The sequence below is a fragment of the Heterocephalus glaber genome, unplaced genomic scaffold (genome assembly GCF_053883595.1).
Source record: "Heterocephalus glaber isolate CG9 unplaced genomic scaffold, H.glaber_assembly_v1.0 deba00000594, whole genome shotgun sequence".
Classification (NCBI taxonomy): domain Eukaryota; kingdom Metazoa; phylum Chordata; class Mammalia; order Rodentia; family Bathyergidae; genus Heterocephalus; species Heterocephalus glaber.
Window position 1 is genome coordinate 22,335,052 of NW_028258151.1, and position 21,898 is coordinate 22,356,949.

Sequence of the window (21,898 nt, forward strand, 5' to 3'; positions counted from 1 at the left end):
ATGCTACATCTTAGTGGAAAGAAGATGCAGCTTTATCTAATAAGGAAAATTTCTTTTTAATAAAATGTTGAAAGTGAAAAATAAGCATGAGGTTGGGCATGCAGTGTAATCATAGATCTGTAAAGCAAGCAAAAAAAAGGCTTTCCAAAAACAAAACGTAAAAATAAAGTCCACTACCATCTGAATCAGTTTTCTCCATGTGGTACGTCATGCCTGTGGTAGGAGGTGAGGGAGGAGGAGTGTATTAGTTAAGGTTTTCTAGAGATTCAATATAAAATATATGTGTGATTATACAAGGGATTTGTAAGATAGCCTTACAGGATCAGAATCAGAGGAGTCCCAGTGGCCAGATCAGAGATGGAAGAATCCAAAATGGCTCTGGAGAGCTGGAGTATCCAATAACAGTCCAAGGTTGAAGGCTCTGAAGCTCACTGAAGTCACCAGTGTGAGTCTGTCAGAAAGCCGAAGAGTCCATCCTGGAAGTCTGAAGGAACTAAAGAGCAGGGTCCAAAAGCAAGGACCAAGACTGGAATTCTTCTGAAAAAAAGGAAAACACTTCCTGTTTCTTTCCCTTTCTATTTTGACCAAGAGACAAGCCTGTTGGTTGATGCCAACCACGTCCAGGGAGGGGTCTTCCCCCCTCACTTGCTGACCTACATGTCAGTCACCCACAGACACACCCAAATCTTCCATAATAGCAGTGAGGTGGTTCTTATTCAAGTCAAACTGACATATCACAAGTAGCGATCACAAAGGGACTCCTTTCTCTTTTACTTGTCTATCTTTTCTAAATTTTTTTGTAATGATCTTGTAAACCCAGGTTTACCAAGATAAAAGTGTAATTGTATTACTGGCATAATTGGGGAGGGGGCAGAGACCAGCTGCAGAAATCTATTTCCCAAAGAATTTGAAAGCAATACATTTTTTAAAAAAGAAAATAGCTGCGAAAGAGCTTTGGAAGTTAAAGTGCTTCTGCTGGTGGAGTAAGCAGAACCTCAGTCTTGCTGGCATCACTTCAAGGAATGGCAATCTGATTCTATTAACTGGTGCACTTTGCTTTAAAGAGCCTCAAGAGGAATCATCTTCAGCAAGAACATCCCAGGCACCAAACTTCAGCACTTCATTCCTTTTTGCAAGGATTTCACACATCAATGCATGGCAGGTGTGGGATGCATACTTCAGCACAGCAATGACTTTTAATCCACCTCTTTGACCTTCTGGGAATTGAAGCCTGACAGGCCTCGGTGATTTAGAGTCATGCCTGATAATGTTTGCCAAAGCAACACCAAAGAAACAGATACACGCCACCCAACTAAGAAGAAAGAGGCAGCCACTGCTTGGGTGCCATCTGCTCAGGTCACTCTGGGAGGGTAGAGCCCACCCAGACCTGGACATAAAGGAAGACTTATGTGGTACAGACAACCTTGGATCACAGGGGTCAGTGCGGAGCGTCTCACTGGGCTGTGGAGTAAATCCTAGGGTGACCAAGGCCCAGCCAGCATGTGACCCTCTGAGCCCTGTTTCCTCACCTGTATATGGCGATGATAATCTTTGCCCTCTACCTCAGTGGTACAGTGAAGAACTAGATGGGATGATAGAGATGAAAATGTTCTGCAAACTGTAGTGTGTAGATGTGTGGGATTGTGATCATGCATGAGTTGCAGGCCTTTCCTAGTTCTGATTGCATCCATGTCCACTGTGGCAGCTTCTGAGTACATCCATGCCTCTTAATAATAATAATAATAATAATAATAATAATAATAATAATAACAGTAGCTAGCTCTTCTTGGACACCATGTGCCAGGAATTTTTCTAAGGACTATACATGTATCATCTCATTTTAATCCTTCAAACAATTTTATGTGGTAGGTACTGTCATGGTTCTCATTTTACAGAAAAGGAAATTGAGGCACAGAGATGTTGATAATTTGGACAAGGTAACACAGTTAGCAAATCGAGGAGTGAGGTTTGAACAAGCAATCTGTCTCCAGGGCCTGACAGGAAGATGAAGATGTTTGTCTCTGGACATAAGGAGAAGGAGTTTGGTACATTTGTCAACATTTATTCATCAGTTGGCTTAGTTTCCTACATTAAAGAGTTGTCAGCGGGGTGTGTGCTTCTTTCAGTGCTGTGACTAAGGAAACTTGCTGGCAGTGAGGGGACAAAGTGTATGGTTTCAGGACCCTGGTTAGAAACAGTGGTGACTACACAGAGGCTGGTCTGGGAAGACTTTCTTCTCCTTAGTGCCCCCAGCAGTCAATGAAGGGAAGAGCACTCACTGGGAAAGGACGGTGACTGGTTAGGTGACAAGACCAGGAAGCTATCCAGGGCCTCAGAGAACCTGCATGAACACCCAAAGGAGTGGGCTCAGATGGCCTTGGAAAGGAGGGTCTCTGTTGACAGCCATAAGCAGCAGACTGACCCAGCCCTACTGACTGAGGTGAGAGAGGATTGGAGAGGAGAAAAAGCAGCAAAGGAGCCTGATGTACATGTGTGCTTTTTGGAGGTTTAAGTTCTGTTTGCCATGTAAGTGGCCAGAATAATTTGAGTGTAGCAGCATCACAGCCCAGATCTGTGTCTTGTATTTAAGTACTGAGAATGATAAAGTAGCAGCTGTGGGATCCTCAGGAAAAACAGATTCCTGAATGATCGATCGATCCCCAGGCACCTGGGTGGTATGTGGTGCTCTGAGGTCTGGGAGCCTGGGGGCAGTTCTCACCACTTTTGACACGAGTGACAGGCTCCATGTGTCCAGCCTGGCTCACTTTATTAACCTTTTTTTTTTTGCTTAAATTCTTTATTGGTACATTTTAGGTATACAATTCGTTTACATTTATCATTGGGTGCTTATACCTGTACATGGTGTATCTTGGTTCTTATTTTTTGCCCCATACCTATGTGCCCTTCATCCCCTCCACCCTTCCCTATTTACATAGACTTTGTTTCCATTTTTTTCTTTTCTCATAATTTTTCCTTTCCCTTCTTTCCTTTCCCTTTCTCCTCCCACTTCCCCTACCCCTTTGGACCTTTTCTTCCTATTTCAAATTATCAGTTATTTGTTTTAATCATTTTAATCCTCATTTTCACTTGAAGTTTCTTTTTTTTTTAATGTTTCTCCATGTTAATGAACTTTCTGACACTTGTTGTTCAATGCTACAAGTGGAACTTAATGCATATTTGCTAAACCCATGGAAGCTTTTGACACTTAATCTGTGTGTGCATGTTTATGCATAATGATTTGATTTGTGCTGGTTATTAAGTCTGATGTTCTTATGGGTGTAAATCATCACTCTCTAGAAGCTCTGTAAAGATGCTTGTAAAGATGCTCTGTAAAGATGCTCTGTAAAGAAGCTCTTGTTCATATAAGCTTAAAATATATAGGTACAATTGTGCACTGAATTGAGTTTTGTATAACTACCCATTCTTGTTTCCTTTTGATAGGAAAAGATGAATCATTTTACCTTTTCATTATTTTGAGGATCTTTGTCTTGGATGCTTCCATTCTTATTTCCAACGTAAATCCATCTCTCTGCCCCATCTAGCATCTGGTTAAATCTCTTACCATTTCAGCTTCTTCCTAGTAAGATGCCTCAGGTTATCAGTCCCTTTGTGAGCAACGCTGTATGAACAGAAGGGAGTTGGTGGCCTGTCCCCAGAAGGATGACCTTTGCAGGGGTCCAGGAGGCATTGTGCAGGGACTTATGCAGAAAGATATGGCTGTCTCTTGCTTTGAGTGTGGGATTTTGTTTGTTGTTGATTTTCTTTTGAAGACTGTTATCATATTTGTCAGTGAAAAATAACCCATGTCATTCTAAATAGAAAAAATCAGTGTGTGTGTGTGCGTGTGCGTGTGTGTGTGTGTGTTGGGGGGGGTTACAGAGTCAGTGGAAGTTTAACAAACATTTTAATTTAACCAGAATGGCTCAGTATTTTTTCTTGAGAAATGAGATTTTAACACAAGTCTGTTTTCATAGCATATCCCAGTGTAGTTTGCTGTGTGGCTTATGGTGTTTTCAAATAATTCCCTGCAGGTCTCAGGTACTATGTTGGATTTCTTATATTCACAATTTATTCTCTGTGATATTCCAGACAAATGTATTAAATTGTGCTACTTTTGAGATGTCTTGATGGCTTTTTCTTCTTGTCCTTTGTGCTACACTTTAGCTATGCTAGCCTGTACACCATCTCTTCTTCCTACACTCTTCCTTCCCTGTACACCTTTCCACAGCTCTCTACTTCCTACCTGTGTTAGTTTTCTATTGCTGTGCAACACAGTCCCACAAACTTCATGGCTTAACACAACTTACATGTACAAGGGTGATCAAAATATAGGGTGAATGTTTAAATTTTTAAAAAATTTATCACAGTAAAACAAACATTGATTTAATCCCCCTCAAAATACTCCCCCTTGCTTTGAATACATTTAACCTGTCATTCTTGCCACTTTCTGAAGCAGTTCTGGAAAGTCCTCTTTCGTGAATGTCTTTATGAGGTGTGATCAGACATCTAACAGAAAGGCAGGCTCATAAAAACATAATGGTGTGTCTTCATCCACCTTGTTCACCAGATCTGGCACTGTGTGACTTCTGGCTCTTCCTCAAAGTCAGAATGGCTATGAAAGGTGAACATTTTGAACTGCTTAAGAAAGTGGCAAGAACAATGGGATAAGTATGATATATATATCATACCTGCAGCTCCAGGGGCCACCCACAGCTCTTCCACACATGGACTTTCCCAGTATGAGCTTTTACTTGATGGCATCTTATATAAAATAATATAATCCCCAGCATGACATCCCATCACCCTTGCCACATTCTACTGGTTAGCCATAAGTAGCAGGTTCTGCTCATACTCAAGGAGCAGGAGTGTGTGGCCACCAGATCATGGGGGCTGCCTTAGAGCTTGCCAGACACACCACCTATGGCAAACTTTTACTTCCTTTGCCTTTGTGTGTGTGTGTGTGTGTTCTCTGTAACTTATCTTTACCCTAGCTTTGCAAACTGATTTTCCCCTTAATAAATACCATCTATCTCTCATTTTCCCCTCAAGTTTTTCTTGTTCTATGCCTTCCATGACACAACTTTAAAGATTGTATTTAATTAGCATAGACATGATTTTAAGTGTATGAAGCAAACTTATTTTTCATTCAAATGAAGGTTTTTAATTGCTTTTTTTTTTGCTTCTGGATCCTTTTGGAAATTTGATTGAAGCTGTAGAGTCACTTTCCCCAGTGAGGGGCACAATCTCATCTAGACAACTTCAGTTATTTTTGCTGCACAGCAGACCACTCAGTGTCGAAAACAACAGGTGTTTTATTAGGCTCATGGTTTGGGAGAGAGGGAGGGAGAAGGCCAAGGGACCTAGCTAAGGCTGCAAGTTCGTTTATAACGTAGCCTCAGAGGTCACGTGGCATCACTCCTGTCACATTCTCATTGGCTCAACCAACTCAAGCCCAGTCAGATTCAAGGAGAAGGGACATAGTCCACTCCTCTCGGTGGGAAGCATGAAAGAAGATCTGTGACTGTTAGAAAGGAAAAAAATCAAATCACTACATGTATAAAAACAAACATTTAGTGCAATAATAGAATCTTGAACTCTGAGTATTGAAAGGGACCATAAAAAGATGATCTGTTTCCATCTCCCACCATGGCACAACTCTTCTGCCCATCCTTTTTGTCATCTCACGCCTGGACCACTGCAGGTGTTTCCTGTTTGCTGTCATCTACTCTTTCCCCTTTCCAGTCCATTCTCCACTCTGCAGCCATAATGATTCTTCCAAAACACAAATTTCCTCCTAAACAGTACCCAGCCCTGTCCTCTCCATCCAACTAAAATGTACAGTGCTCCAGTGGTCTAACCAACCTCTACCTCTGCAGCCTCATTTCCTGCCGTGCCCACCCTCGCTCTTCCTGATTGAGCTTCTTTCAGTTCCTTGTGTTCATTATACTACTTTTGGCCACAGGGCACAGAATGCATTTCTGTAATCACTTTGCTTGATTAACTTCTACTCATCCTTTGGATCTTGATAGTCACCTCTTTTGTGATGTGCTTTCTCACTTCCCTTGATCAGGTCACATTTTCTATTGCATCCTTTTAAGGACTATGCCGTTTTCATCTATAACATTTATCATTTTTACATTGTGAAAATGTTTGCTTTATATTCATATGTACCATCAAACTGTGAGTTCTGTGATGCCGGAGACCACATATGTTTTTTCCTTAAGACGTTGCTTAGCCCAGTATCTGGCATACATAGACATTTGCGCATGGACAGAAGAAAGAGAGGGAGGAAAAGAAGGGAAAAGGGAAGGTGAGGATGGATTAATCTACAGTTTACACTTTTGAGTGCCTCAGGTAGTGAAGAACTTCCTAACTTTAAGCTGGCTCATTCTGCTTCCATAGTTGTATTAATTAGAGATGTCTCTCATTCAGTGTTAAAGTATAATCTTTCTCTTTGTAACTTCTTCCCTCACTCTGGTTCTGTTGCTAAATAATATATTCAACTCCCTTTTTATATGTCCCCATCAATCAGTCTTTTTAAACGTTTTCACTGACATAATAATACCCCTCACAGCAGAGATGGGTAAACTGACTCCCCAGGTCAGTGTCAGACATAACCATTTGTCAACATGTTTTTGAAGGCCCTAGTTTTTCCTTAAAACAGTCCTGTGAATTTTATAATGTACTTAAGACATTAAGTACTTTTATAAGGTACTTAATGTGCTTATCTTCATAAATACAGTAAGTCCTGACTTACAAATAAGTTCCATTCAGGGAGAGCGTTCATAAGTTGGATTTGTTTGTAAGTCCTACAAAGTGAGTCTTATACACCTTTGACACAAATATATGACGTAAAGCATAAAAAAACCAAACTTCCACATCACCACTGCTTTTCCTCTTGCTTCTGGACATGCTGGGCTCTGACTGAGCACCGTACTACCGTACACTATTGCACTGTACAGCGTGCACACAGCGGCACAATTGTGACAGTGTCCAGCAGACACGTGAGCTACTTCTACAATTTGTTCACATCTGTGTAATGTGAGGTCCATTCCTGTCTATGAAAGTTTTCGATTCAAACATTCATAAGTTAGGGAGTTACTGTAAGTAGCTTTTTCTACATATTTCAATAAAACTGATACTTTAGCCTGCTCTGCCTCGTCAGTCATGGAGCTTTGAGTACCACTAGGGATGTCACTCCAGTGCAGACCAGGATCTCTATAAATTGGTTTCCTCTTCATAATCTGTAAAGCAACTCTATCATTATCATAGACTAACATGTATTGATTTCTTTTTTATTTTTTAAATGATACATAAAAATTGCACATATTGAAAGTTTCATGTAATGTTTTGATACATGTATACATTGTGTAATGCTCAAATCTGGGTAAACATATCTGTTTCTTTAAACATTTATCATTCCTTTATGGTGAAAAATTTCAAACTCCTTTTTTCCAGCTTTCTGAAATATACGGCACATTATTGTTATTCTATAGTCTCCCTACTGTGCCATGGCACACAGGAGCTTGTTACTCCTATCTAACATAATACCTTTGATCAGCCTTTTACCATCCCTCCCCTTATTGTCCCTGGCTTTCAGTAACCACCTGGCTGCTCTCACCTTCCATAGGACATATTGATTTCTTAATGTCTGTCTTAAGATAACATGCTCAGAATTCACTACAGCTGCCCAGGTGTACTGTGGGAAGTGCAGAGAGCAGTGGACTAGACCCTCTTTGTTTTCTTTTTCTTATTAGTGTATGTTGGCAACACATAATAGTTATTTCTGTTTGGGGGGATTTGTACATGCCTGTAATATAACTTGTTAATATTGCATCTGTTTACCTCCCTCTTCCCTACCTCTTCCCTCCCCTGATCTCCTCCATTTCCAAAAACTCTGCTTTCTTGTTTCCTACCATCTCTTATTTATTTATTTATTTGTTTGTTTGTTTATATTTTAGGTTTCTTATATAAGAGAAAACCATGCAGGATAAAGGCTTTAGAAATACTTGCTTTATTTTTAAGCTGAATAAAAGGCAAATGAGTACTCATTTCATTATTTATTGTTTATACCATATATGGTGTATACTGTTTTCTATGTATGAAATATCTTTCTAGTTTAAAGGTGAGAAAAATTTAAAGTAGCTCAAAATTTTGTCATTTCCTTGCTAGCCTGTATTTCTCTTCTAGTTAGTTCATAATGAACTCTGATCAACTCTACCTACAGGGAACATAAGCTGTTCTCACAGGGAAGCTCCACATCTTATTCCTGTCTAGGGGAATTTTTGGACTAAGGACAAGCCTTTATATTTAATCCTCATCTGTGTCCTAGCCTTACTTTAAATGTCCCAGCTCAGAAGTGACACTTGTCAGGGCCGGGGATTTAGGTCAGTGGCAGGGCGCCTGCCTCCCAAATGCAAGGTCCTGAGTGTGATCCCTGGTACTGCAAAAAAAAAAAAAAAAAAGAAACACTTGTCATTTCTGTTTACAACTCACTGGCTCCAGCCAACCAAAAAGATATCCGAGTTCAGTCATGAAATTTCATGGCTTCGTGTGCTCCCAGTTGCAGAGGTGGATATGTATGGTGAACAGATTAACGACCATCTCATGGAATAAATACAACACTTCTCAAAATTGCTGCTAGAAACCTGTCGTCACAAGGCCTTTGAAATAGTGAAGACCCTGGGTTCTGGGTGGGAAAAGACCAAGGTCCAGTAAAAACGAATCCACCCGCGACCATCTTTCTTCGCTTCAGTGTATTTTTCATCAGCCTCCTTCGGCTGCGGCAAATCTGTTTGTTACAGATCTTCAGATTATCACCCAACACCTGTTATCCTGTTTGTAAGACTTCTGTGAAAAAGTTTGTGAGACAGCTTGCTGAAAGCACAAGCTGTTTGATCTATACATCCATTTTAAGTTAAAGAAAAGCCTATTTATTTGAAACAGGATGGATTTGTTTTAGATCCATCAGTTGTACCCATAGCTGAATCTATTTCAATGAAAGTACAAAAGAAGAAATCCTGCATAAATTTCATCAAGCATTCAAGTAATAAAAATGGATTCTAAAGTGTATTTGGAAAATACCAAAACACAAAATTACTTTACATGAATGATATACTCACATATGTAAAAACATGTGATTGCACGCAAAGTATGAAGCTGAGGCTGTCTAGGAGATAAACAACATGAACAAGAAGGATTGGGCATGAAAGCAACATCCACCTTCCATGTGAAATTGTACCTGGCTGAAGACAAGTACCTCCTTAGGCTGCACAGGGTAACACAGAAGCGCAATTTCCATTGCAAACCTGAAGCAGTTTTCAAGAAGGGCAGTACAATGCGGCCTTTAGTGTCCTGGAGCTATGAGCATCTTGTCACTTGATTTCTATGTAAGATGGCTGGCAGAATCCAGTGGGAGCTTTGGGCCTTAAGCATGGGGCTCTAGTGATTCTGACCAGGCTGAATAGGGCTGATAAGAATAGCTTTTCCAAAAGGGGTTGCTCTTGTTTGCAAAATGGAATCAACAAGCCCATTGAGAATGGATATAGTATGGGTTACACCTGGACCTGTTCTAAAAATAACTCAAGGCAAATTTCTTTGGTGTTTGTAAACCCCAAGAATGGAGAATCTTAAAAACAAAAGAAACAAATCAGAAAGGAAATTTTTTCATGTGTTCCCTAATTCAGAGTGAAAGTCACCTTCGATTCTTTTCTGAGTCTTAAAAAAAAAAAAAGAAAAGAAACTGAAGACTAGTTCAGAAAACTATTTTGACTGTAGAGAATGTTGCTTATTTGGAAAGCTCCAGGATTGTAAGACTATAGCTTTAGTGATTTGCCTTTTTTGTTGTTGCTGTTGTTGGCAAAATGTGATGGGGGTGTGGTAAAGAGTAGAAATGGGCTGGAGAAAAGCACCAAGGAGAGGGAGGCTGGCATTACACGTGAGGAGCCTTCACATCCAGACCTGCTTCTGTCTCTGATCAGTTATGTGGCTTCTGGCTAAGGGTGTCCCCTCTCTGGGCCACAGTGTCCTCTTTCATTAAACAAACACAGCGGCTTAGAGCCTGTAAGGACAGACAGCTTGTTCATGTAGTGCTTTTATGCCTCCTCTGTAATTTCATTAGCTCCTCACAACAGCCTGCTGAGTGAGACACACTAAGTGTGCTCCTTTCCTCCCTGCATGTGACACTAGTGCAGAGACTCACGAGGTTCCAGGTGGCTTAGGTTACACACTCGTACACTCAGAGCTTCTGACTTTACCACTTGGCTTACTGCTTCTATCAGTTGGTTGCAATGTTTTCAGCTCATAGGGTAGAGAGCTCTAGAAGTATCTTTCCTTCCCTGTTATTTTTAATTTGAAGTATTAGTTAAGGACACGTAATATTAGGTAAGGATATTAGTAGCCACCTCTGCACCATCAACCCTAAGGAACAGTGGGAAGGGGATCATCCTGCAGGATGTGTGAAATTCACAGCTTCCTTAAGATTTCCTTCCCTTCTTTGCCTGCGAGCTCTGTGCCTGCCTCCTTGCCTCCCTCCCGTTTTCTCACATTAGTGCTGACACTTCTGGTCTCTGCAAGTGCTTGTAGTGACACCAGGCTTCCTGAGAGGTGTCTCCTGTCTTAGGTTGGGTGTGAGTTATTTTTGTTTCTGAACTTGCCTAAACCAAAGGAAACCTTTGCTACTTGACATGGCGTGAATGATAGCATCAGGAATCCTTTTAAATCAGAGAAGAAAAATATGTTTCATTGGCACCACCTTTCCAGACATAGGCAATCTCAGATATTTTGCTGAAGATATCATGGGGACTTTAAAAAAACATTCATGCTCAGATGCACAGTCCTTCTTCATTGTGCATTTTGGGTTTTTGGATGAGGTTTATTTTGGCATCATTGGTCATGGCAGGTAGGTAGCCACATTCATGTTAGATTTTCTAGGATATGAGTTTTATAGCCTTGTAGGTAGTCCAATTACTGTTCAAAGAAAAGGAAAGAAATGAGTAATCTTCCACATTTTTTCTTAAGCATCCCTCATTAGAGCCTACTTCTCACTAACTCTTCCCTGTGGGTTCGCTGCAACGTTTGCATTTTGTATTTATTTAATTTGTTGTTTGAATTGTTTTGGGAACCTCCTGTAATGGGCGGAAGTCCCCTCTGGCTTTGGCAGCATCTATCTTGCCCACCCTTCAGTTTCAGCACTTGCGCATTACAGCCGCTTCCTGACTCCCATGCCTCACTGTGGATACTTTGTTTCACAGGAACAGACAATCTACAGCTAGGAGTCACCCCGGCCCCAGAGTCATTTCCTCATGGGAAGCTGTTACCAATTTCACCAACATGGCCTTTCTCAGAAGTCAAGTCTTATTCGGCAGCAGACAGAATCAAGAGTGTACTGGGACAGTCTCTTGACAACACAAGCTTGTTGCAGTTGGCCCGGACACCTCTGCCCAAGATGCACCACAAGACCAGAGCTCAGGGGGACTTCTCTTCTTCCCTTTATCAAGGAAGTGGACATAGTGCCTCTCTGGAACCATCCAAGGACTCCACCGAGGCCCTGGTCCAACCAAGGCCTCAAGGGGAAGGAGAAGCGGCGGATATGTCAGGTTTGCCTCTCACCAGCATGCTTCCCCCATCGTCCACAGTCCCATTGGTGACCTTGAGTGCCATGCCCCCATCTCAGCCACCAGTAGGGACTTCCTTCTTTCCGAAGCATTCCTTGTGGTCAGACAGTCTCCCGCTCCTCCTCCTTCCACCTTCATCCTCTTCATTGGCTTCTCACTCACCTCATCCCATCAGCTTCTCTCAGCCAGCAGAGCAGCCCACCAAAGTGCCTTTGCTCCCCCATACAGCTCCAGCTGTCGTTTCTTCAGGTCAGAACGTAGCTAATGCCCTAAGCTCATTTTCTGATGAAAGGAACCACACTCCATCCAAAATTTCCCAGGATTTCATAAGTGTCCCTCATCTAGGTTTTTCAGGATCCTCAACAAGGCAGCACTCTGAGTTGTCCCCAGCAGAGGGTCCTGGCTCAGCAGGCTCACCCACACCTGTGATTTTGAGCCCCATGGCAGAGCTGGCCCAACTGTCTTCCTCTTCCCTAGCACCTGGAGGTCTTTGGCTTCCAGGTGGAACCCCCTCATGGCCCACCTGGGAAGTGGCCTCAAGTCCTGCCTTCACCCAGCCGGTCCACAGGGCAGGGGCTAAACAAGTGCACAGTGGGGTGCCTTTGCCGACTTTTAAGCGTGCAGCAGAGGCTGTGCCTTCGCTTTTCCAGACTGCACAATCAGTGGCTATAGAAATAACCAGCAGAAAGCTAGCCCCTGCTCCTCCTGCAAATGACTCCGCTAACCCACCGCATTTGTCAGCAGCTCCAGAGAATTCCAGAGGGCCTGTGGTTTCAGCAGAACACACATCTTCCTCTTGGGTGCCTTCTCCTCTGCCTTTCACCGCACCAGGCCAAGGGCAAGCCATCCCTTCTGGGGCGGTTCCCGCATCACCACTGAACAGGACGGGCGACCTTCCCTCCTCTGTCCTCCAGCCCACAGAGAATCAGGCCTCTCCAACCCCCGTGCCAGAAATGCCCCTTCTTCAAAGAGAAAATAAAGATATGCCCCCTTTTCCTGCAGCTACACACCTCCTCCCCTTGAGCAAATTTCATCTTCCCACGAAGATCTTTCCCCTGCAAAAGGAGGGTAGTGGGACAGCTGTTTTAAGGAAAAATGAAAAAGCAAATGTGACAGTTCCTCTCCAGGCCTTTACAAGTAAACAAGTTTCGAGTCTTCACACTGTAAATGGATTCACTTCTGATTTTAGCACTGGTCCTGTTTCTTCTCCCATCATTACAACACCAGAAACAAACTTCCTCTTATCAGGATCACCTCTGCCTTCCATGCCTGCCATTCAAACCACCCTGTTGGGTTCCCCATCTCCTGCCTTTTCCAGCACCAAACCAGAGTCTTTCACAGCTGCTGTGGGCCACTTGGAGTTGCCAGCTTCAGCTTCCAAGCAGGTGACACCATTTCCCTCTTCCTCTGATGTCTCTGATTTCTCAACAATGGGAGACATGAACAAGCCAACAACCACAGATGTTTTCTGGAGTTCTCTTTCAGCAAAAACTGGACCCCTTTCCACACAATCAACAATATCTGGCTTGCAGCAGCAAACAAATTATGATTTAAATGGTCACAGAATTAACTCCACAAGTTGGGAAACTCATTCAGCTTCAACTCTTCTTCCCAGTGGTTTAACTTCAGCTACCAGTGCAATAAAATCCCAGGATTTCAAAGATACTGTTGGGCAGTCAGTGCCTGCAGAAGGCTTTAACATTCAGGATCTCATTCTAGACCCAGCCACCCACCACCCTGTACGACAGTCAGGTGTGACCGTGGTTGGGAACCATACAGACCTCTGGCCCACAAGCCATAATAGCTATTCCAGAATTTTCCAAACAGAGAAGGTTGAACATTACCCATCCACAAGTCAACAGCCGATGTCACATCCCCATTTACGGCTGCCTGCCCAGCCAACCCATCCTCTTTGGCTAACCTGGCTCAGGCTGTCTTCTACGGTTAGTTTACAAGAAATGCTTTCAGATGAAACAGATACAGGTCCCCAAGTTTCCAGGGACATCTATCTTTCACATGGGATAAATGCTTCCACACCCTTCAAGAGCATCCTGGGATATCATTCAGCTGCTGAATCTCCTCCTATATCAACCAGTGCCTTTCCCAGGACCCCCTCAAGAGTGCTGCAAGCTTCTCAGCGCCCCAAGAAACGGACAGGTGCAGCCACTAATGCAGATAGTTTGTTTCCTGGTACCCCCAAAACAGGTATGACTGCTTTCATGGCCAAAGCATCTTCAAGCTCAACACAGATATCCAGCTTTCAGGAGTGAGTTAGCACCCCCAAATAGACATGGCATACATGCTCTGCCCACTTCTTTTTTTTGAAAATATTCAGAATTTGTGTCCTTATTACCAGCCACACCTTTGCTATAAGTGTCATTCTCGTTACAGTTAATTGATTTAATGAGCTTAAAGTTGTATTGCCCAAGTTCACCCACTGCAAGCCCAGAGTGTGGAGGTTTTTCAGGCTAACACACCCATATGTTACATCCATTCGTCACCAGGACAAGGGATGTGTGCCTTCTGGGCCAGTGACAAGCTTTGCCTTTTCTCTCTTTACAGTGGACTCCTCACTGTCATTCAAGATAGAACCGACTGCAGCAGCCTCTGCCACATTGCTTCTGAGGAAATCGAGTCCACCGGCACTGTCTGCAGCCCTGGTTGCCAAGGGCACCAGCAGCAGTGGCTTAGCCAAAAGCAGTGTGACCACTGCTATGGCTAGGAACGTCACCAACAAGGCAACAGCTGACCCAAAGGTGACTGCAGGGCCAATCCATACTGCCTTCCCATTCACGCCAACCTACATGTTTGCCAGAACAGCACACACCATGAGCGCACACGCGGCCATGCAAGGGAGCACAGGCACTGCCTCTGGCCCGTTGTCCACGACGCACCTCCCCAGGAAACCACAAGCCATGCACACTGGTCTCCCAAACCCCACCAAGCCAGAGCTGCCCAGAGCATCCACCCCTCGCCCGCTGACGATCACGGCAGCACTGACGTCCATTACAGCGTCTGTGAGGGCCACCCGATTGCCCCCTCTGCAGGCAGAAAACACCGATGCTGTTCTTCCTGCTGCATCGACCGCAGTGGTCACAACTGGCAAAATGGCATCCAACCTGGAGTGTCAGATGTCCAGTAAGCTCCTGGTGAAGACAGGTGAGAGGCCACTGTCCTGATTTGGCTTGGAAGCAGCAAACCTCGTCTCAGAGATAGAGCTGAATTCTTTCTCTTTTAGTTCAGTGATTCTCAATCATTTGGCCATTTTGGGAGACACTTGGGGTTGTCACACTTAGGGAAGGGGGTGCCACTGGAATTTAGTAGGATACTGCTAAACATTCGCAAATGCATAGGACAGCCCTCAAAAACAAAGAATAATCCCACCCTAAATAATCCAGTCTGCCCGGGTTGAGAAACCTTGGTCTTTATCAAGTGTCAGAGGAGAGGAAGAGCTTTAGGTGACATGGATTCCAGGCGTAGGTTCAGTCCTGACATCAGAGGACCCTGGGAAACCACAGTTCTTCTACTGGGTCTGAGAATGCCAATGCACACCATGTTTTAGAATCATGATGTCTCAGATAAATTAATAATGTGATTCACTTAATGCAAAATCATGGAATGTGCTATATAATTCAGACAAGCTTTTTGTCATGTGTCTTCTTAATCAGCAGATACTAAAAGGACAGTTATGGTGCACAAGATGGGAGCCCCAGATTTCCTTTGATGTTAAAAAGGAGACTCTCTTAAAAGAAAATATGGGTAGGCTGCATTAGAACCATGAGCAAAGCAGGATGTTCTCATTTAACCCCCAATCTCTAGTGGCAGCAAAGCAGGCCTAAAATGCACATGGTGCTTTTAATAGTGTGGTAGTGTTTGCTGTAAAAAGCATTAGGCAAATTATTTGCAAGAGCATGCCAGCGTTGAATGCTTGCATCTCGCCTTCCTCCTCACTCCACAAAGAATGAGATGAAATTATATCTTGAGACTTAGCCTAGTCTAAAATGGGAAATTGTGAAACTAGGCAGAGCGGAAAATACAGTATCTCTTTCTATTTCTCAAGAAATTATACCATCTGGTTTTGCACTCCTCCTTCGAGATCTATACTTTCTCCTTGAGGGGCAGACAGCCCAGCCCCCAGCCCACACCATGCAGAAACATCCGTCCTCCTATTTTCTTCAACTCCTCCCACCCTAGCTACAACCAACCACTCAATAGTTCCTTCTGCTTCTCCCTCCCAGGTACTCCTCTCTGACCTGGTTCACACTGCCCCTTCCTGAGGACACACTGCTACCATTGGTCACCTACATTTCTGCCACACCAGCCCCATTTATCTCTCTCCCATCAGGTCTCCCCACTCTCCATTCTGTTCTCCAGGCCACAGTCAAGGGAACCTAAAATACATTGCTTTGCTTAAAACTCTTCATTGCCCACTGCCCTCAGGACCAAGCCTAACTATGTCCACTGACATATTCCACTTCTCTCCCCTGCACCTTGGCATTCCCTCTACTGGGAGTTGGAGGGTGGAGGCATTGCCTTCCCATGCCTAGCTCACACCTATTATCCTCTGGGCTCAGCTGCAGCATCAATTCCCATGGAGAATCAATTCCCTGATCCCAGCCTCTTGCCCAACTCAGGACTGGATGCTCCTCTCAGAAGCTCTGACAGCTTCCTGGGCTTCCATCTAATAACAACACCGGTCACATTTGATCACCGATGCCTTTTCTGCATCCCTCATCTCCATCCTTGGCTGTGAGGTGGGGCTGCCCCTCCCAGACTTAGGGTTGGTTTGGGCTGCAGCACTATGCTCAGGACCTGCGCCTAAGTAGGCTGTCAGTGGATGGTATCCTAGTCACTTTCTCATCTCTGGGACAAAATATCCAACTGCAATTTAAAGGAGGAGAGGTTTATTTTGGTGCACGGTTTCAGTCTCCAAGGTGGAAACAGATGGTAGAGGGGTAGGGTAGAGGAAAAGGTGCTCAACCCATAGCAACCAGGAAGCAGAGCGTGAAGAGAGGAGCTGGGGACAAGAGTACATCCTTCCAGGTCACCAGTGACCCACTTCCAGCCAGGCCCCACCTCCTAACAGCACATTCAGCTACCAAACTCATCTGTGGATGAATCCAGTGATAAGTACAGCACCCCCACAACCCAGTCACACACGCACACGCACACACACACGCACACACACACACACACGAGAATCTGGGGGAGGGGTGCATTTTAGATCTAGACCATAACAGATGGCGTCACAAGAATTTCACTGCATGCAGACCTACCTAGGACAGGCACTGCAGAGCCTGGCTTTCAAGGTCAGAAGTAGCATGTTTAAAAATGAAGTGCTCCCAGCATATCAGCACTTCGTCGATGAGGGTCACACATGTGGCTCAGTCCTCTTTCCTTAGGGCTTTAGCAGAACCAACAGAGCCACTATCCATGCCCATCCCCTCATTGTGGACCTTTGCTTATCAGTTTTGCGAAGAATTTGCAGGAGATGGTGTCTAGGAGGAGAGAGGGCTTGTGCATAATGAAGCTTCACCTCACTCTGATTGCTATACTTCTGTTTCACCCCCACAGTCCTCTTTCTGACTCAAAGGAGAATGCAGAGCAGTGAATCCTTGAAGCTCAGTGTAGCCAGAGGGCTCACCCAGGCCCTTCGGAAGGCTTTCCACCAGCCCGATGTGACAGCTCACGTAAGCTCCTTGCTTGATTACAATCCATCTGTCCAGAGTATGTTTAGATGGTTTTCCTCCTTCCCAGGTATGACAGCAGGAGTCAAATCTTTCTTCATTTGGGTAAAAAACCAAGATGTTGTGGCTGGTGAAAAAGGTCATATTTTGAGATGGAAATTGACACTACTTGCTTTATGTCTTTTTTTTCTTTAAGCCTGGGTATACTGTTTTAAATCATCCTATTATCCCATAATTTGGGGAGAATATTTAATACTGTCCATGTAATTCTCTAGAAAACATCCATTGCTTTTTCTTTTATTTTCTACACCATTGTAAATCAAAATTTATTTCTGGACATTTAAAAATTATTCTGACTTGTAAATTGAGTCCAATTCTGCTTAAATTGTCAGCAGTAGACAAGGAAGTAAACATTTTTTTTCCTCCAAATACTTTAATGCCAAGTGCTGTTTAACAACTGCTGGCTGGTTTTGATGGCACATCCGAATAATGGAGGCTTGCTTTATACTCTTTCGGTTTGATTCCAAGTGTTAAAGCAGGAAACACAACTGGCAGTCAGTGGAGTCTCTTTTGCACCACTTAAAAATATTGTTCTGGCTTCCTTTGATGTTCTGTTCGACAGCTGCATTCAGCTTAATAGTCTCCTCCCCACCCATCACACCAAGGACTAGGAATGAGATTTGGCACATTCGTACTTTCTTGGTCATTGTCAATCTCTCATAATTCTAAAAAAAGGACAGGAAGAAAAAGAATAAAAAGAAGTGTATTCTATAAGAGGGTCTGTGGTTTCTGCCCCAGAAACTTGACTTAGAAGTTGAAAATGTGAATGTTCCCATTTAGTTTAGTGAAACTGCCTGATGTAGTTTTCACTCAACTTCATTCTCCAACTACATTACAGCTTTGGTCTTTTCTGCACAACAACACAGACCACTGTAAAAATTAGCACTTTTCTTTTTCAAAAATTGGCTTGCTTTTTAAATTTTAAACACATTTGTTTTCAAGGTCTATTGGATATGATGACTGTAAATGGAAACCACAATTATGTGCCATAAATAAAAGGTAGTGGTAAAAACGAGAATGAAGTAAACCAAATAGCTTGTTAAATTCTAGCTAGATGTTGTTTCTTGGTGTCTCTCTCTTTGTTAAAGAAAGAGGAGGAAGAGGAAGGGAAGCAGCAGCAGGAGCAGCTAGGGTTAAGCAGGTGGTAAGAGCACAGAGTGCCTGAAGCAAGGCCTGTTCTTTGAGGTAATTACAAGGCCCAGAAAGGAAGCCCTGGGTAAGTTGGTACTGTTTTGGGCTGTGTCCATGGTCCACCTTGAAGTTTCTCTGGTTCCACCTACAATCACCTTTTCCAGCAACTCTAGGAAAAGAACCAGTGGAGGATGCACTGTGGAGACATCACCACAAAAGCAGTTGTCTTGGTTTCCTTGGAAAATCCACATGACTTTGTTCTTGCTGGCGATGGTAGCCACTTCCTTGCACATGCTAGGCAAGTGCTCTATACCTGAGCTACACTCCTCGCTCCATGTGCCACTCCTAACAGAGATGCAAGAATATGGGGGAGTGGAGGTATCCAAAATACCCTGAGGGAGAGGTCCAGTTTTACATGATGAAGAATTCTGCTGATAAAGGACGGTACTGGTTGTTCCCATTAATACCACTAAATAGTACACTTTTAGGTGTACTGTTAAGATGGTAAATTGTATGTGGATGTGTATTTGCACAACTAAAGAAAAGGGCGGGGGGCTGAGGCTCTATCTCAGTAGTAGAGCACTTGCCCAGCATGTCCAAGACCCTGGTTTCCATCCTTAACATGGGAAAAAAATAGAGGTTATATTAGAAGGAGCAGGAGGGAGGGGAAGGAGATGGGATGACAGAGAAAAAAGAATTAAGATGTGTTATGTACATGTATCAATTCTCTATGATAATTGTAATCATTATATACTGCAAACATGTACAAATAAAGGAATAAAAATAAATATTCAAAACAGAGGTTACAAAGCAGTATCTACCATACATGAATATGTATATGTGTGTGTAGTATATAGGTACACATTTATATTTGTATATGTCTGGAAATGTGCATATACATATATATAAAATATGTATTCTTAAGGATAAATGACAGAAAGGCGATACACTCAGAAGTTGTTTTATAATTGTATTATGGTGGCAGTAATATTAGAGGAGATTATTATCTTTTCTCTGTTTTTCACAAATGCTGGTTCAATAATAAACATTATATTTAATATATAAAAAGAAACACAAGAAACACAGAACCGTTGACCTAGAGCACCAAGAAAGTAACATAAAATAAAGCTGAAGTCTGAGAATCTTCCCAGTGGGGCAGAAAGAGCCCAGGCCATGGGTTCCTTAGGACGCAGCTGTGAGCAAAGCTGCCTAGGGCGCATCCCCACCCTGGCTCTGAAGCAGGGTGTAAGCAGAGTGTGGGGCCAAGGCTGGACAAGTCTCCTCTCCGCTGTCAGACAGAGGAATTCACTTGATTTACTTCTTGATCCATTCCCTGAGGGCGTCCCACTTAATTTACCATTTCTACCTTTTTTAATTCTCATAAATGATGAGAAATATAATAAAGCTATTTTCCCAGCATTCCATTCACCTTAAATCTCTTGGGTCCGCTGTCTCCTCTCTGACTTTTTTCTGATAATTACTGTTCATAGGATCATGCTGTGGCCTGTAAAGAATGCAAAAAATGCAAATTTAATTTCATTCCAGGTAAATTTGATGTAAATTTTATTTTGTTGTATTCTGATGCTTTGAAATCTACCAATCCACGGAATGCTTTAAAGGATTATTAGAATATTTGTTAAACGGGAACATCCTATTTGCCAGCTTTACTAAGTAACAGTTGTGGCTCTAAGAAAACCTTAGAAGAATTTAAAGTATTGTGGAACTAAACAATGAGTTCTGGGGTCCATTTGTTTTGTAGGTGGACATTCTGGAACATTCTCATAATGTCTCAGTTGGTTATTATGCTACCAAAGGGAGGCTGGTGTACTTGCCTGCTGTTGTGATGGAAATGCTGGGGGTTTACGGAGTCAGCAATGTCACTGCAGATCTGAAGCAACACACCCCAAACCTACAGTCTGTGGCAGTCCTTGCCTCTCCATGGAAGCCCCAACCTGCAGGCTACTTCCAGCTGAAAACAGGCAAGTAACTCAGAAGGAGAGGATTCCTGTGCCTTGTGGGGTCAGGGCCAGTACCACATGAATACCTGCTTATGAAATCCGTTGCTAGCTGCTCTGTCACGTTTTAAGTCCCAGTCTGCCTTCTTCAAATGGCCCCACTGAACAAATGTCCAAGTCCCCTGCACTTCAGCCTAAACTTTTCTAACACTGAATTTATTAGAAATGTTCCAACACAGAGCTTTTCTTCCCAGTTCATATAATTAGTACATATGAACACTTAGTATTGTATTTTCCCCCTGCATTTCCAGAAGATGCTAGTAAGAGCTGAGCACCCATAATATCTATGGTTTGAAGCAGAAGGTCCAGACATCACTGAATTCAAACCTCTGTGCTTAAGCCCTGGACTCTTTCTTTCTTTCAGTCACCCTAGTGATTTCTCATTTGCAGAGTTTGTAAACCACAGAGTGGAGAAACCATTGAGATGGAAACATGCAATCAACTTAGTAATGGAAGTCAATTAATTTTCCCCCCCTCCAAAAAAATAGAAGGCATGAATGATCTCTCTTAAGTTATTATTTGTGAGTCTTTGAGCAGATGTCTACATACTTTGATTGAATAAAATCACAACATCTTCTACACTGGAGGGAGTCTCAGTTGGATCATGGTTTTGCTTTTTCTCTGGTATCAGTCCTTTTAACAGTCACTTTCAAACCTATAATCAAACCTTGTCTGGCCTTATTGTTTATTTGTCTAATTTCTCTAACCTAAAGTCATGCTGCTTTATATCAAAACTGCTATTAAATCTAAGGAACTAAGATATAGGCCTTTGGCAAATGCTTTGTATGATTCTCATTCTAGTGCTACAGTTTGTGAGCCAATCAGACAACATACAGTCCTGTAAGTTTGCTCAGACAATGGAGCAGAGGCTGCAGAAGGCGTTTCAGGATGCAGAGAGAAAAATTCTCAATACCAGAAGCAACCTGAAAATTCAGGTAGGGAGGAGGGGGCTTCGTGATGAGTGGTTAACCAGCAACCACAAGGGGATTTAGCTCAGTGGGTCCCTCTAACACCCCCACCCGTTTCAAGGCTGCCTTGTGTAAATGTAACTTTGTGCTTTAGGTAGGTGATACACCACCTGAAGTCATGACACTTGTGAGGATGTCTGGGATTGGGCTGTGACAGGAGGGATGCTGTGTCACTACGTACCTGCTATGGTTTGGGGGTATATATTTATTTTCTCATACGATGTGTAGGGAACAGGGAAAGGGGACGTTACTAGAACCTCTGCAGTAAGTCCTAGTCTCCTGCGAGCCACGGCAGCACACGGCGAATTACAGGAAAGGTAGAAAAATGAGACTGAGAAGAAGCTGAGCTTTGGGTCTGATCAGTGCTGCTCTGGGCGGCAAAGACAAAGCCCCCAGCTTACCGCACCTTTTATTCAGTACTC

General features: G+C 43.1%; 1 protein-coding gene across 7 annotated transcripts in view; it reads left to right on the top strand.

Moving 5' to 3' along the window:
• The window catches only part of Kiaa1549l (KIAA1549 like), a 287,464-nt gene that overhangs the window by 154,386 nt on the left and 111,180 nt on the right, over window positions 1–21,898 (top strand). For 3 of the 7 annotated variants that reach the window (XM_021264381.2, XM_087205546.1, XM_087205547.1), the window contains exons 2-7: window positions 11,253–11,597; window positions 12,360–13,820; window positions 14,178–14,774; window positions 17,190–17,305; window positions 20,253–20,472; window positions 21,310–21,443. In XM_021264381.2, the coding sequence (XP_021120040.2) occupies window positions 11,253–11,597; window positions 12,360–13,820; window positions 14,178–14,774; window positions 17,190–17,305; window positions 20,253–20,472; window positions 21,310–21,443 (2,873 nt within the window). Of the gene's footprint in view, window positions 1–11,252; window positions 13,821–14,177; window positions 14,775–17,189; window positions 17,306–20,252; window positions 20,473–21,309; window positions 21,444–21,898 lie in introns of all 7 variants that reach the window. The other 4 variants (XM_087205548.1, XM_087205549.1, XM_087205545.1 and 1 more) reach the window with 3 other exon arrangements.